Source organism: Anguilla rostrata, chromosome 17 (assembly GCF_018555375.3).
Source record: "Anguilla rostrata isolate EN2019 chromosome 17, ASM1855537v3, whole genome shotgun sequence".
Taxonomy (NCBI): domain Eukaryota; kingdom Metazoa; phylum Chordata; class Actinopteri; order Anguilliformes; family Anguillidae; genus Anguilla; species Anguilla rostrata.
Genome location: NC_057949.1, coordinates 13,588,520 through 13,602,000, shown reverse-complemented (window position 1 = coordinate 13,602,000; position 13,481 = coordinate 13,588,520). Strand labels below are relative to the sequence as shown.

Below are 13,481 nucleotides of genomic sequence, written 5' to 3'. Positions count from 1 at the left end.
ATAAGCACTGCATACCAAACAGAAACTTTTGATTTCTTTTTAGAATCTCAATAACTAAACATAAATCTGTTGCTAGATTTATTTGAAATGTATGCTTTATAGTAGAGCGATATGATATTTATCTGCCTTCATAGATTAAGCATCATTCTACCACAAACTTATTCAAATTTGATATTGCACAAATATGTGTTATAAATTATATATAAATTGCTAATTAATTTCACAGTGTTTTTTATAGCTAATAAAATGCAGCCGGACCAGTCTGCCAACAAACTGCAAGCGTGGGGATTGTTTGCTTCATTAACATGCAAAGGATCAGATTTCAGCCTATTGTGCGAGAAGACTCCATTTTGATGGCTTAATGGGCCAGAAGATATCTGTGAACTGATATTCCACAGTCGGGAGAGAGGGATGGACAGAGCCCTGGAATCAGAGAGGTGTCGATAAATGTGTGAAATACGATGACATAAAGCAGACACAGACAAAGGGACGGAGACGGACAGATGGGAGGAGGGGTCACGAGCAGGCCTTGTCGAGCAAGGGTGAGGACAGAGAATTCAGCCTAGCGCAAGTTCATAATTGAAAATGACTGGGGGAGGCATGACCCTCAAAATTGGATAATTTACTCTTGAAATAATTTAATAAAAAGTGTCCTGGTATCAGTAAGCCAATTCTAGCCCAACCAACTCCCACCCCCCACCCCCCACCCCACCTCCCCTTCTCAAGAAACAAGAAACATGAACTCAATTTTGGTCAAAGTTTCAGAGTTCTTCTGTTTTCTTTTGGGCTTCTGCATAGTGTGGATAAACCAACAAGAATACCAAATAACATGTGTAGGGAAATACATAAGTCAAGCACTCAGCCTGTGGTTTGTTTAAGATAATAGGTAGTAAATTCTGCCACTAGACAGCACTAGAGTCTGTGTAATTCCATAAAATCAATTGCTTAATTTAATTGGGTTTAATAGGGTAAATTTATTGACTGTAATTAGCCATGAATTCTATAAAGATGACAGAATATGTAATTGATAACAAATTACCTTGATTAAAAAACAGTGCTGAATATTTATCTTTTTTACTGATATATATATTTTACTAAGGAAACAACGTCTGTCTGTCTGTCTGTCTGTCTGCGCATGTGTGTAACACTAATGTCTTCAGGATGGCTAGAGAATAGCAAGAATATACACTCACGTCATCACCAGATCTACTTACGCAGTATTATAAAGTTGCAATGGAAATTCGAATTTTGATAATGGCGTATTGGGAAATTGTATTCTACTTTGTTTATGAATGCAATTTCAAACGACAATTACAATTAATCACGGTTGCAGCTTACTATTTTGATTAGCCATTGTCTGAATTAAGCAGGGCATAAATCCTCGCGCTGTTTTTTTTTTTTTTTTTTTTAAGAAGCAGCGGAGCAGACAACTCATTATGCAGGCGGCTTGTAAATTAGAGCTAAGTTAACCTGATTTCCCTTAATTAAAACATCTTTTCTCATTTACGATGTGGATATAAGTAGACCTCCTGGGCTTTGGATCTCCGACAACAGCAGATGGTCAGGCCACAGATGACTGTTAAAGCTTTCTTCGGACCAGATATGAGCAACGTGAGCTATCAGCCAAATAAAGGATTAAACTATAGGATAACAAAGGGAAAATCAACCATTCAAGACCAGTGTGGGCGTGGTTGGTCAAGGTTCACATTGCCAAAAGAACTTAAATCAAACCAGGAAATGTCGTTCAAGGGTCTGGACTGAGAGCGGTTGGTTAATTCGGAACAACCTTTCTTTTTCTTTAATGCTAATCTGTAATAAATAAAGAAATCAGTAAACTCACTTAAATACTCCCAAGCCAATGTTAACAGTTGTGTATAGGCTACCAAACAAAACGACCAATAACCTTCTAACAGAGAAGACTTTTTTTTCCTTTAAAAAAAATAAATAAAAGCGACTATAAAAAAGAAAGGCGTAGCCTAGATTATTATGTACAGTGGTAATGATAATTTACATGGGTGACCATTCGATAATCATTAAAAACTGTGTCATGTTTTCATAAGGCTGTCATAGTTGACATGTAGGCCCAAGCATAGAGACTCTTCGGGAGATGTCAATAAAGAGTATATTTGCTAATTATTACAAAGCACAAATAAATAAATGTAACTCATTGCAAGTAATTCGAAGGTTATTTAAATGCCGTACAATGCCCCTATTTCTCTATAATGCATCTCTAATAAGTTATCAGTAATTCAGTTTAAGGGATTTCAAAAAAATTCAAGCTGCTAAAGCTTGCAGGACACAAGTTAGAGGAAACAACCTCATGCATTAAAATATATACTGTACGGAGTTTACTTGGTTGAGTGAACAATATTTATACTTATTTACAATAAGTGTGGCATAAACAATGACGATTACTTGTAAAGTTCAAATAGTTTAATTGCTGGATCCCTTGTTTTTAAGAAACACAAGTAAGTTAGACACTGTATTAAAAATGAGGCGGAGGGGGACAAAACTAGGAGCTCTACTAAACCGTAAATGTGGCATCATACCAACCTTTATTTTGCGTGATCAGAAGCAGGTGGCTTGTCTGCCAAATACGGAACTAAGGGCGCTTAATAAGTACACCAATCAATGCTGAGAAAAGGGAAAACCTGTGTAAGTGAAATCCCAAGTTCTTTCATTTCTGGAAACGTGGGAAACAACTTTCGTCTAAATTTGAAAAGGGTACAGATTCGGTTTTTACAAGGGGGCGTTTTGGACATTTATTTTTAGTTGAACATTTATGGTTAATATGGTTTAAGTAAAGAGTAACAAACATGTTACATGCAAATCCATTTTCAACATTGTGCGTTACTGTGACGTAAAGGAACTAGCTGGCATGCTGACGCCCGCCCGCCCGCCCGCGCACGCTCACGCGCACTCATGAACGGCTACCTACGAAAATGTATGATTTTAATGACATTCGGTTTATTACCAAGTACTAAGCTTAGATATACATTTAACTAGCGGAAAAAATTCAGCAATTGCCCATTCAAATCTATGCATAGCGCTTCTGAAGGAAGTAGGGAAAGAAATAGGTTTGTTGAAGATTTGGTTATGTGTTCTCTTGTTGTGCAAAATAACTGGTTTGAAGTTGTCGCTAAAATAAGGACCAAGTCAAGACGCACCTCCTTCATCAGTGGGGTTGTGATTAAGTGAGGAAAAAATGCAGGCGGTGAAAAATGCAAATTATTCCGCACAAAGGCCTCTCACAAATTGGCGTCACCATTTCTCAAATGATATCATTACTATATTTTGAAAATGTTAATCTGTTGAGTGGATTTCCCGGGGGAGTCGAGGAAATTAGTTCTATTTCCGAACTGCCTCTCCGCATAGGCGCGAGAACGACAAGCACCTCTGATTTGCAGATTACAATTAGACTCTCTGATTTGAGCTCCTTCAAGCATTGATAATTTTCGGCATATTAAGCACGTTTTAGCAAAGGTGATAAGTCAGTTTTAATTGAAATGAAATTATTATTCTAATGGAAGTTTGGTTATTACTACTTAAAAGGCCGGAGCCATTCTAGACCCCCTTTTTAATATAGAAATAAGGTTGGAAAAAATGATTTTTGAAGGGCATTAGGACTTCAGGATTGAAGAAGGTAATTTGCAGGGAATTACTTTCGCTTTCAGTGAGAAACAGAGTGAATTAAAACTCCAAATCAATCGCTTTCATAGCGACCCTCTACTTTGGCAGCTGCACAATTACAGATAATTGGATGGAGGAAAGTTTTAATTGTGGGGATTAAGAAGCAAAGAGAATTTTCAGGATCAGAGGGAATTCGGAGGAAGAGGTTCGCCATATAAAATGGAATCAAAGGCGGCGTTAAAATAAGAACACAAATCTCCTCCTCTTAAATTGGACTCGCATCTAGGTCCGCGATTAAATCACCTATGCACAGTAAAATGTCCAGTGTTAATTCAACTCTAACAGAGTACATATGGTCCTACTCTGGGCCAGAACTGGACTAGGCTATATGTGCTCTGTAAGAGTTGATTTAACACTGAACATTTTACAATGTATCAATAAATGTAAGATTAATTTAGCAATTTTAACTTTTTAAATTTACATAGGGAAAATAACTTGCATGAGGTTGAGTAATTAAACCACCTCGTCACCTATTAATTTGCCAATAAAAATAAAATTGGATTCAAAGCAATATTGAGAGCAGTGTTGCATGGGTGGTATCGTTACTTTTTGGGCTGGGGTGCTGAAGCTGCATACGTTGACGTCCTAGTCGGACCTGAAAACTTAAGAAAAGTTTGCACCAAAAAGTCGGTTTCTGTTCCACACCGTGCGGATTGATCAAGTGATCGCCGAATTGACTGGACCGAGCATGCGCAAAACGACAATCAGGTTCTATGGTTCCTTTCCTGTCTCACTGTGCCACCAACAACCAATAAGACACCCAACAACCAATGAGAAAAGCCCATGTTTGAGAGCCCAGTACTAGGCAAACATCTTACTGAAGACAAGAGCTGGAGATACCACTGGTTACCATTAATCTCCTCAAATGCTTAATGACTATTTAATTTCTTCAAACATTAGTTTAAAAAATGCAGTTGTGTATATTGAAGAAACTCTGCACATTATTATTAATTTAGGTCCAGTAAACCTTTGGGATTTTGTAACTCTTTCAGTAAATTCTTCATTCCAATCACAGGCCACAGTCAATGCCCGTCAATATAGTTTAAAAAATCTATTCTTTAAATGAATTACTTGAGCCGACAAGCAATATCTAGGCTTTGCTCTGGCACGTGAATGGTAAATATGAGAAAATGAAATCATTTTACAGGTGTAGTTGTCAAGTAATTAGTAAAGAAATGTAAGAAATTGACTCAGGGTTTACTGGGAAAAATCATATGGCAACATACAGCTTAATGAAAATGAGTAAAAAGACTTATCTGGAAATAATATGGTAAATAATGTGGCTCTGTGTACACCGTCCAGATCACCTGTGAATAAGTTTATCATTCAAACTGTTTACTCTGTTAGTGAGTACATCAATGTGATCAGTGTTTACCTGCTGAACTTATATGAACTTATTCATATACGCTTATAAAGTGTATGAAAGTATATCAAGTATAAGTATATGAAAACTGACCATTTTACTTGTTATGCCATGCAAGGACAGGTCTAATCCACTTTGATCAGCCTGTGTGAAGGCTAAGCATGATCAGATGTAGGCCTACAGGTACAATAGCTCTCTCTCTCTCTCTCTCTCTCATGCTTATTTGCTTTTTTATAATTTATATTGAACAGATTTCCATTTCTAGTTGAAAAGCAAGGCAAATAGGAAGTTAGGTTAAAAAGGGCGAAACGAGACGTGACGAACTTTGACCTCGAATAGCGGTCTTATATGTCTTATTGTCAAGTTAATTAAAGCTAGCATCAGACAAACAGCACTGTTTCCCAAGGCCGTATCAAGGACCGATTTTCATTGTTGCGCGAAAGAATTTGTTTGGAACAGCGATCCTAACCAGTTTTTCCTTTCATAACTAAATGGCATTGAGGTCATTACTGAATTTTAATGTTGAAAACTGAATAAAAAAAGATTTCCATAATTTCATATCAAAATGCGGAATAAAAGGTGCCATTAGCCTCGAAAAAAGACGGGAATTCCGAAATATGTAAGAGGAGATTTAAATGAAGGCCTCACGGAAAATACTGACTGCTCTGCGGGCTTGGGGTCAAGAGACGAACGGATTATATGCTTCTTCATAATAATATTAATTAAACGATTTGCATGCTAATAAGGTAACAATTATCGTGGTTTCTGTAGAAAGATTCGGGTTATTACAACACGCCAACCCGGGAGCCAGGGGTCAAACAGTGAGGAGCGATAAAATGTTCAGTTCAAATTAGCATTATATGTCAGCTCCAGACACGGGATAAATAAAGACGTACAACCGCCCAGTAAAGGGGGAGAAGGGGAGTTTACTTTAACATGCGGGATTTATTATAATTCTGTATTCGGCGACAAGTTAGCTCTCTTTAGTTTCCAACAAAGAATTGTAACGTGAAAGGACTGTCGCTTCAGGCTAAATCTGGCCCAGTTTACGTTCTAAAGATGTTGAGAGAAATTGAATTATGGTGAGAAGCAGATCCCTTAGCCTACCTGACCCGGGAGTTATTATGACTCTCCAAATACTGCACATATTTCTTGCTATTACTCTGCATTTTGATTTTATTTTAACTGAACCTAAAAGTTTCGACTAATGGTTTACGTATGCCACGTCATTAGTTGATATCAATTTATTAATTACTGAGAGTGTTTGCAGCGTTTTAATGTTGTTGGCATGGAGCCATTTCAATCAGAGGTTTTCGGGGCGTCACAAAGGTCAAACATATTTTCTTTGGATTTTGTCACAATGATTTTTTCAATGAAATTTTTTTGTATAGGTATTACAACAAGCTTATAGGGGAGAGTCGCCATAAATGTATTTTGCTTATTTACTCTGAAGATATTAGCCTAGCACTATGAAATTTGACTTCAAACAGTTCTGACATGTCAGTAGTCATTAGCCGTTTCAATTACAATGGTAACGTCAGACCGGCCACATCCTCAGATTATGAAATATGGGGTTTTATTCATGAAAAAAGACATTGTCGCACAAGCAGCGTGAAGTGAGTTGTAACGTCCAAACTGATGAGGAACGTTTTTTTTAATTTTAATTTTAATTTTTTTAACACCCAGGTAAACCTTTACAAAGCAAATAGCCTACCATACCGACCAATCTGGTGTGTGCTTATAATAAATTCCTGTGACCAGGTGGCTGTTTCTTTCCCATTAATTACTTGGAGCATCCAGAAGGCTATGTCAATGCAGTAAGCAAATTAGCAGAACACAACCATTTAACACTGAACTAACTTTAAAAGCCAAAAACATTGATGAGTAAAATTAATTTTCTTTAATAAATATTAAACATTTAAATGCCTAAGGTCTCCCCAAAAGGACACTACATGTAAATGGCTTTCAACACCATCTAGAGTCCCTAATCTCCAAATCTGAAGCCCTCTCCATGACCTCCCTGGGTACCAACCCTCTCGTTTTATCTTCAGATGGCATTCTGTAAACATATAACAACAGAAACCAAGATGTTTGGTATAACAGCTCAGAGACGGCATAACTGTAACAGCTGTTACATGTATACAGGCGGGAACATTGTTTATTTTGGGTAGCAAAATACTAACTTTTCAAGGACAGATAAGTTCTTAAATGATGTGTGATTTGATTTGATGCTATTAAAAATAAAGCCTTATACACGAATGCACTTATACTTCCGGAACAGAGTTTTACTTAGCTCGCTCAACAACTTTTTTTTGGAAATATTTCCTGTAATCACATTGCTCCTTTCCTTTGGGAGGTGGTAGAGGACTGAACTGCACATGTGCAAACCTGAAATGGCCACGGTAGTCGCATCGTAGCCTACATTAAGTTGTTCACCGTATTACATTTATCAAGCCTAACGTTTATGGCGACTCCCCACCACATAAATACCACAAGTCGCAAAAGTCACAAAATCACCTTTTGATAAAAAATTACAGGCTATACCTTGCGTTGTTGTCATTATGCCCACACTGGCATCTGATATAGAAATAAAACTGACAATGTTTACTGAATATTTCAAAATGTGTAGTTTTTATGAAAGTTCATTGTTCTTGTCTAGTAGTGAGATGTAGCCTAGGCTTATAATTAAATAGCCTAAGTAAAAATCACACACACACACACACGCATTAAACCTCAATGTGGCTTTAATGTTTTATTGATGACAAATTATGTATTATATTTGCTCTGTTGCATAAACACCATTGTCCAGTGTATGTGCGTGCGTGTGCGCGCGCGTGCGTGCGTGCATTCGTGCGTGTGATTTTTTTATTTATTAGTCGTCGTTTTGTTCCTACTATTATTTCCATAATTAGAATAAAATCAATGGAAATTACGTTTTATATTTAATTGCATGTAATTATTGTGAACTGGGCAGTACTCACTATTAATTATTAGCGAAGTAAGACTGGGAATATATTTTTCCTTAATGTTTAATTTCTCTCCTCCGCGCTAAATATGAGATATGGTTAATTAAGCTAATGTGTAATTAATAATTCAATAATGGTGTTCAAATCGACAAGACAGAATTAAGAACCATTTTTTAATTGCCTCTGACAATTCGACCTATTGTCTTGTACTTTCCAAATCTGCAAGAAGGAAAGGTATGTAATTTTAAAATTAACATGACAAGCTTTTGAAAGCTTGGAAAATCCCTTGTATTGGGTCAGTCTATTATGCGGAAAATGTTTCTGTAGCTGAAAAAAACATCTTCCCTGGTAGTAAAACATGCTGGAAAAATCGATACGGCATGTTGTTATGAAATTTAGGGGGGATCTTTTATTGTTCAAAGCGCGAGTGAGCCATAGCGACAAATCTCCGTTCTGTCTGTTTAGCAGCCTGTTTAACTGGATATCAATCAGATCGCTACCACTCCACACCACCCTGAGATGTAGTTCTTATCAAAGCAACCCCCCTAGTCCTGTTGTGACAGCTCTGATATTGTTTATTGAGGTGGATGTCAGGTTTAATTAGCAATCGATATGGAAAACGTTTTCCAACCACGTCTCTGACGTCACGGACGATTAACGTTCCTTATTGGTCCCAAATTCCCAAAGCCTAGGCTAATTATTGGGAGCTTGATGTTGATAAAGTAAAGCTGATCCTCCTCTTTATCGTGTCCCCTCCTCGGTAGCCACTCTCGCTGCATGCTTTCGAAGTCCCCACAACCAGCCTCCAGACGTTGGCCTCTCTTGTCCGGGAGATGATGGACAGTAGGATACTAGAGCACCCTCGCGCCCAGTATGGAGGCTCTCTCGGCGGGATGGTGGGCTTTCCGTACCATTTGAGCCATCATCATGCATACGAATTAGCCGGACACCAACTCCAGTCTGCAGCCGCGGTTCCTTTCTCCATAGACGGATTACTGAATGGCTCCTGCACAGCTTCCGTGGTTAATTCAAATCCTCTCCTCTCGTCTGGCTGCAGTATGAATGGAGATAACCAGCAGTACAAACTGACAGGTAAGCACGCGGGGTATAATACCATACAAAACCCCGGCTGCGAACCAAGAATTACACAAATGAGACAATGTCTCTATAGAATGCGGGGTTTACAATGAAAATAATAAACAAGGTTTTTTCTCTTTTCAGAAGGCATTTTGCTAACTAATCTGTCGTCCAAGAAACAAAGAACGGTATCTGGATGAGCTTATTTTGTTTGTTTTGATTATCACGGTATAAATAGTCGCTTTGCCTAAACTCGTGAATGGGTGTATCGTGCAGCGAACTAAATCAATACAGTAGGTACGATTCCAACAGAACCCTAGGTTATACAGAATATAGATCTAATAGCTTTAAATTACAGCGTCAATGAGACAACAAGGTAATATATTGGGAAAAAGAACTATGGAGTAACATGTAAATTGTTTCTTTGTTGTCTCGGGAAAGCAAAGCAGATTTCATACTGTAAATAAAAATTATTGTATTTTAAAAATACAAAGTGCCTCTTGTGAATTAACATTTATGTGATTTTGTACACTAATATTGGTATAGCCTACAAGCCTCCAAATTCGGTGACTACAACTGATTTATCCATTGTGAAGTGTAAAGATCATCCATATTATTAGACAAGCATTCATTTATTTGAATACTTCATTGTTAATGGCGAAATGCTGAAGTAACTAACAACACGAAGGAAATATAATGTCACGGCGTGTAGGCCCATCGTGCATGGACATGATACGCACTGCAAACTGAGATCAGTTTAGAGGCAGCTATAGCTACACAGTTGTTTTAAACTGTAAAGTGTGTGTTCACGAAACCTCTCTCTCCTTCGCTGTAGATTCTGCAGACCAAGACAAAGATAGCCCTGGTTGTAAGAGGAGAAGAACTCGTACAAATTTCACTGGATGGCAACTGGAGGAATTAGAAAAGGCTTTTACAGAGAGTCACTATCCGGATGTTTTTATGAGGGAAGCACTTGCACTGAGACTGGATTTGATAGAGTCCAGAGTCCAGGTAAATAACGTTTGTTTTGTGTTACTTTTTTCTCACAAAACGCCATTATTTTGTTACGTTTTAAAAGCAATTCATACGTTACATTTGAAAACACGACATCATAATAATAATAATAATAATAACAATAATTATAATAACAAGACCAATAATAATAATAATAATGAGGAACGATAACACAGATTCTAGTTATTTCCTTAAAAAATTCTACTGGCATGACTATAAATTATATTTGCAGGCTCTGACCAAGACTAATTATCCAATGAAGTTGAACTTCACATGGCAGTTCTGTCTTTTTTTTTTTCTTTCTTTTTTCTTAATTTATGAGATTAACACCTTTTAAAAACTTTGGTATTTTTATTGATATTGGCAACTTCAGTAATTACGCAGCTGGTTGGACAATACTTCAGAATAGATAGATATGTCGGTTTAACATTGTATTTCCAAGGTAGAAGTATTTAAAAATGAACAAAGGTTGGCTATGCTCGGGGAGGAATTGAACATACTGAATTATTTGACATCTCAATTTCAAGGACTTTATTCAGTATTTTCCGGAGGTCTTTAAGAGAAGTCGAGACACTCAATTTCTCTGTAATGCGATAATGAGTAGCTTTCATTGAGGTCAGTCAACACAAAGGCACACCCGCAGTCCAAAAAGGGGATCTGGCTAGCTTTTAGCTGTAGGCTACTGAAACAAAACGCATCTGTATGCTTTCATGGCATCCATAATAATATTTTACCCGATTTAAACATTTACATTTATCGATATTCACAAATCCAGTTTTGTTTTTGTATTTGATGTGTGTTGTGTATGTTTGAACGACTCGATTTCTGTATTTAATTAGTGTGCATGCGTTATTGCAATGAATATGTCAATGCGATGTACACTCTCATTTACGGATGCATGGAGACAATATTGTAACCTACCCAAATACGACAGATCGTATTATACCTCCGCAAAATTATTTCCACGAAAATTATTTTATGAAAGTATTTTCATAAGTAGCTGTTTGAATATGACCTTGAATTTTCTTTACATAAACCAATATTATTAGCATTTAGTAAATTTCCTTAATTAAGAAAATGAGTCTCCGTTGAATTTAACGTGTGCGAAAGAATTGGCCTGTAATCATGTGTGGGCCTACTCCGTATCTTTTAAAATGTTCAGCCATGTTTGTGGCAAATCTCTGGGGCCAAGTATCACTGGTATTTAACTGTAGGCTATTCACACGAGGAGGGCCCAATGTGTGGTTGGCTTCCGAACTTCCTTTTCCTTATGACTTAAAAAAAAAAAAAAAAATTAGGGCACATTTTATTATAAATTACGCAAAACAATTAGGCTGCTGTTGTCCAAAATGAGTAAGGCCAACACTGGCCTAAAAGAAAACAATGCACGGAGTCCACTGGAGCTGAATTGCATTCATTGGCTGAGATAAAGTAATTATTTTCCTTCTTCTCTGTGTAGGTTTGGTTCCAAAATCGCAGGGCTAAATGGAGGAAAAAAGAGAATACAAAGAAAGGACCTGGGCGGCCGGCTCACAACTCCCACCCAACGTCATGCAGCGGAGAGCCGATGGACCCCGAAGAAATTGCCCGGAGAGAACTTGAGAGGATGGAGAAAAAGAGAAGGAAGCAAGAACGAAAGCTTCTGAGATCACAGAACAAACTCGCATCGGGTGATTTATTCCACACGCCGGGATCAGACAGTGACAGCGGAGTTTCACAAATAACGGACAGTGAGCAGCCACCTAGTGTCTTTGGTTCGCGTTCACAATCGGCGGACCGAAACCAAACCGAATCAAGCTGTGACCAAACACGACTAAAAACGAACAGCCAAAGACACGTGGGACAGGACGCTAGCATATCAGAACTGGACTCCACCGACTGCAGTCACAACTTGTGTCCCAACGGCAGAACGTCCACTCTTCAGAAATTGAACCCTTTCAGTGTAGAAAGCCTTCTGTCGGACTCAACTCCACGGCGCAAACCCAATTTGGATTTTCCAGCTTTACCTACCCCACGGCCTTTGATAGGAAAAGGACATTTCTTACTGTACCCAATCACTCAACCGCTTGGTTTCATTGTACAACAGACTGCATTAAAGACAGGGCCAGGACCGGATACGGTTAACACGGCACATCGAGGCTTACCTGCTGACAGTTCCAATCAGTCACACTTTACGAGTACACATACAGGAGATATTAGCACAAATAATAACAATCACGACTGCATCAAAGTCAACAGCAACGGGCCCACAGACAAAGAACACTGCAGTTTTCCCGGAACAGAAAATTCTCCTCAAGACAGCCCTGTCCACGCGACGCACAACGGAACAGGCCATTCTCCTAGCGAAGCACACAAACGGCAGACGGAATGTAGCGTCCAGTCTCCGCTTCCAGAGTTAAAAGAGAAATCGTTGCAAGACTGCAGGCCTACAACTTGCTCTGAATCAAAGAGAACCAACAGTCCCACAGAAACAAACACACACTGTAAAGACATTGATATGGAGTAATGTAGAGAATCATATTGCTAAACACTTCTCACATTCCCAAAGCTCAGCACAAGATGCAAAATCTTTTGACGTATCAGTATATGTAAACTTCTCATTTCAAAGTTGATATATTGATATATTCTAATTCAGGTGGAAGATAAACTATCTGTATCTTTTGTGGGTTATGAAAATGTTTATTTAAATATTAGCAGCAGGACCTCTGTGAAAAACCGTAAAGGACATAAGAGAACAACACAATCCTCACTCGTAAAAATGCAAAGTATTAAGATATTTATGTAACGTTTTGATAAATAAACTTATTGTAACAGAAACAAAATGCGTGTGTGCCTATGATAGATAGACAGAGCTAAATAACCGTTTTCTAGCAAAGTCACATTTCGTGTTAGTTTGTTGCTTTAGAAATGTATTCATTTAAAAAGCTCCTTGAAATGAGGTTACGAGCCGGAGGCGATAGGACCCGGTCGGCTCCTGCAGAGTTTTGATATGAAAGTAATTATTTTTCCCGGTGGCCACTGCAGGCATTCTTTTTTATTTATTATTTTTTTTAGCCCGAGGGGTTATTATACATTACCGATTTCTAGTGATATGGAATCACATAAACTTCCTACAATAATAGAATTAGCATGAAAGGCTGGGGTGTCAAATTGAAAAAGGAAAATAATAGCCTCGGCAGCTGGGGGAGTGTGTGTGCATATTGGTTAGGAGATGGGAATTCGTGGGGCGGAATTTTCATGAGCTATTGTGTTTGTCAGGCCTCTTGTAGCTGGCTATATTAAGATAGATGTTCGATGATATCCCTCATTGTTCTGTCGCTTATATTGATGTTCCTGTGTTATCAGCCTATTGATCATCTGTCGCCTGTAAT

The 13,481-nt window shown here is 38.0% G+C and overlaps 1 protein-coding gene across 1 annotated transcript; it reads left to right on the top strand.

The window, feature by feature from the left end:
• The first annotated feature begins 8,667 nt into the window (after positions 1-8,667).
• uncx (UNC homeobox) lies at positions 8,668-12,932 on the top strand. Its single transcript, XM_064315881.1, has 3 exons — positions 8,668-9,111; positions 9,932-10,107; positions 11,570-12,932. Exons 1-3 carry the CDS (start codon positions 8,853-8,855, stop codon positions 12,614-12,616), a joined length of 1,482 nt encoding a protein of 493 aa, XP_064171951.1. The 5' UTR covers positions 8,668-8,852; the 3' UTR covers positions 12,617-12,932.
• Positions 12,933-13,481: the final 549 nt, after the last annotated feature.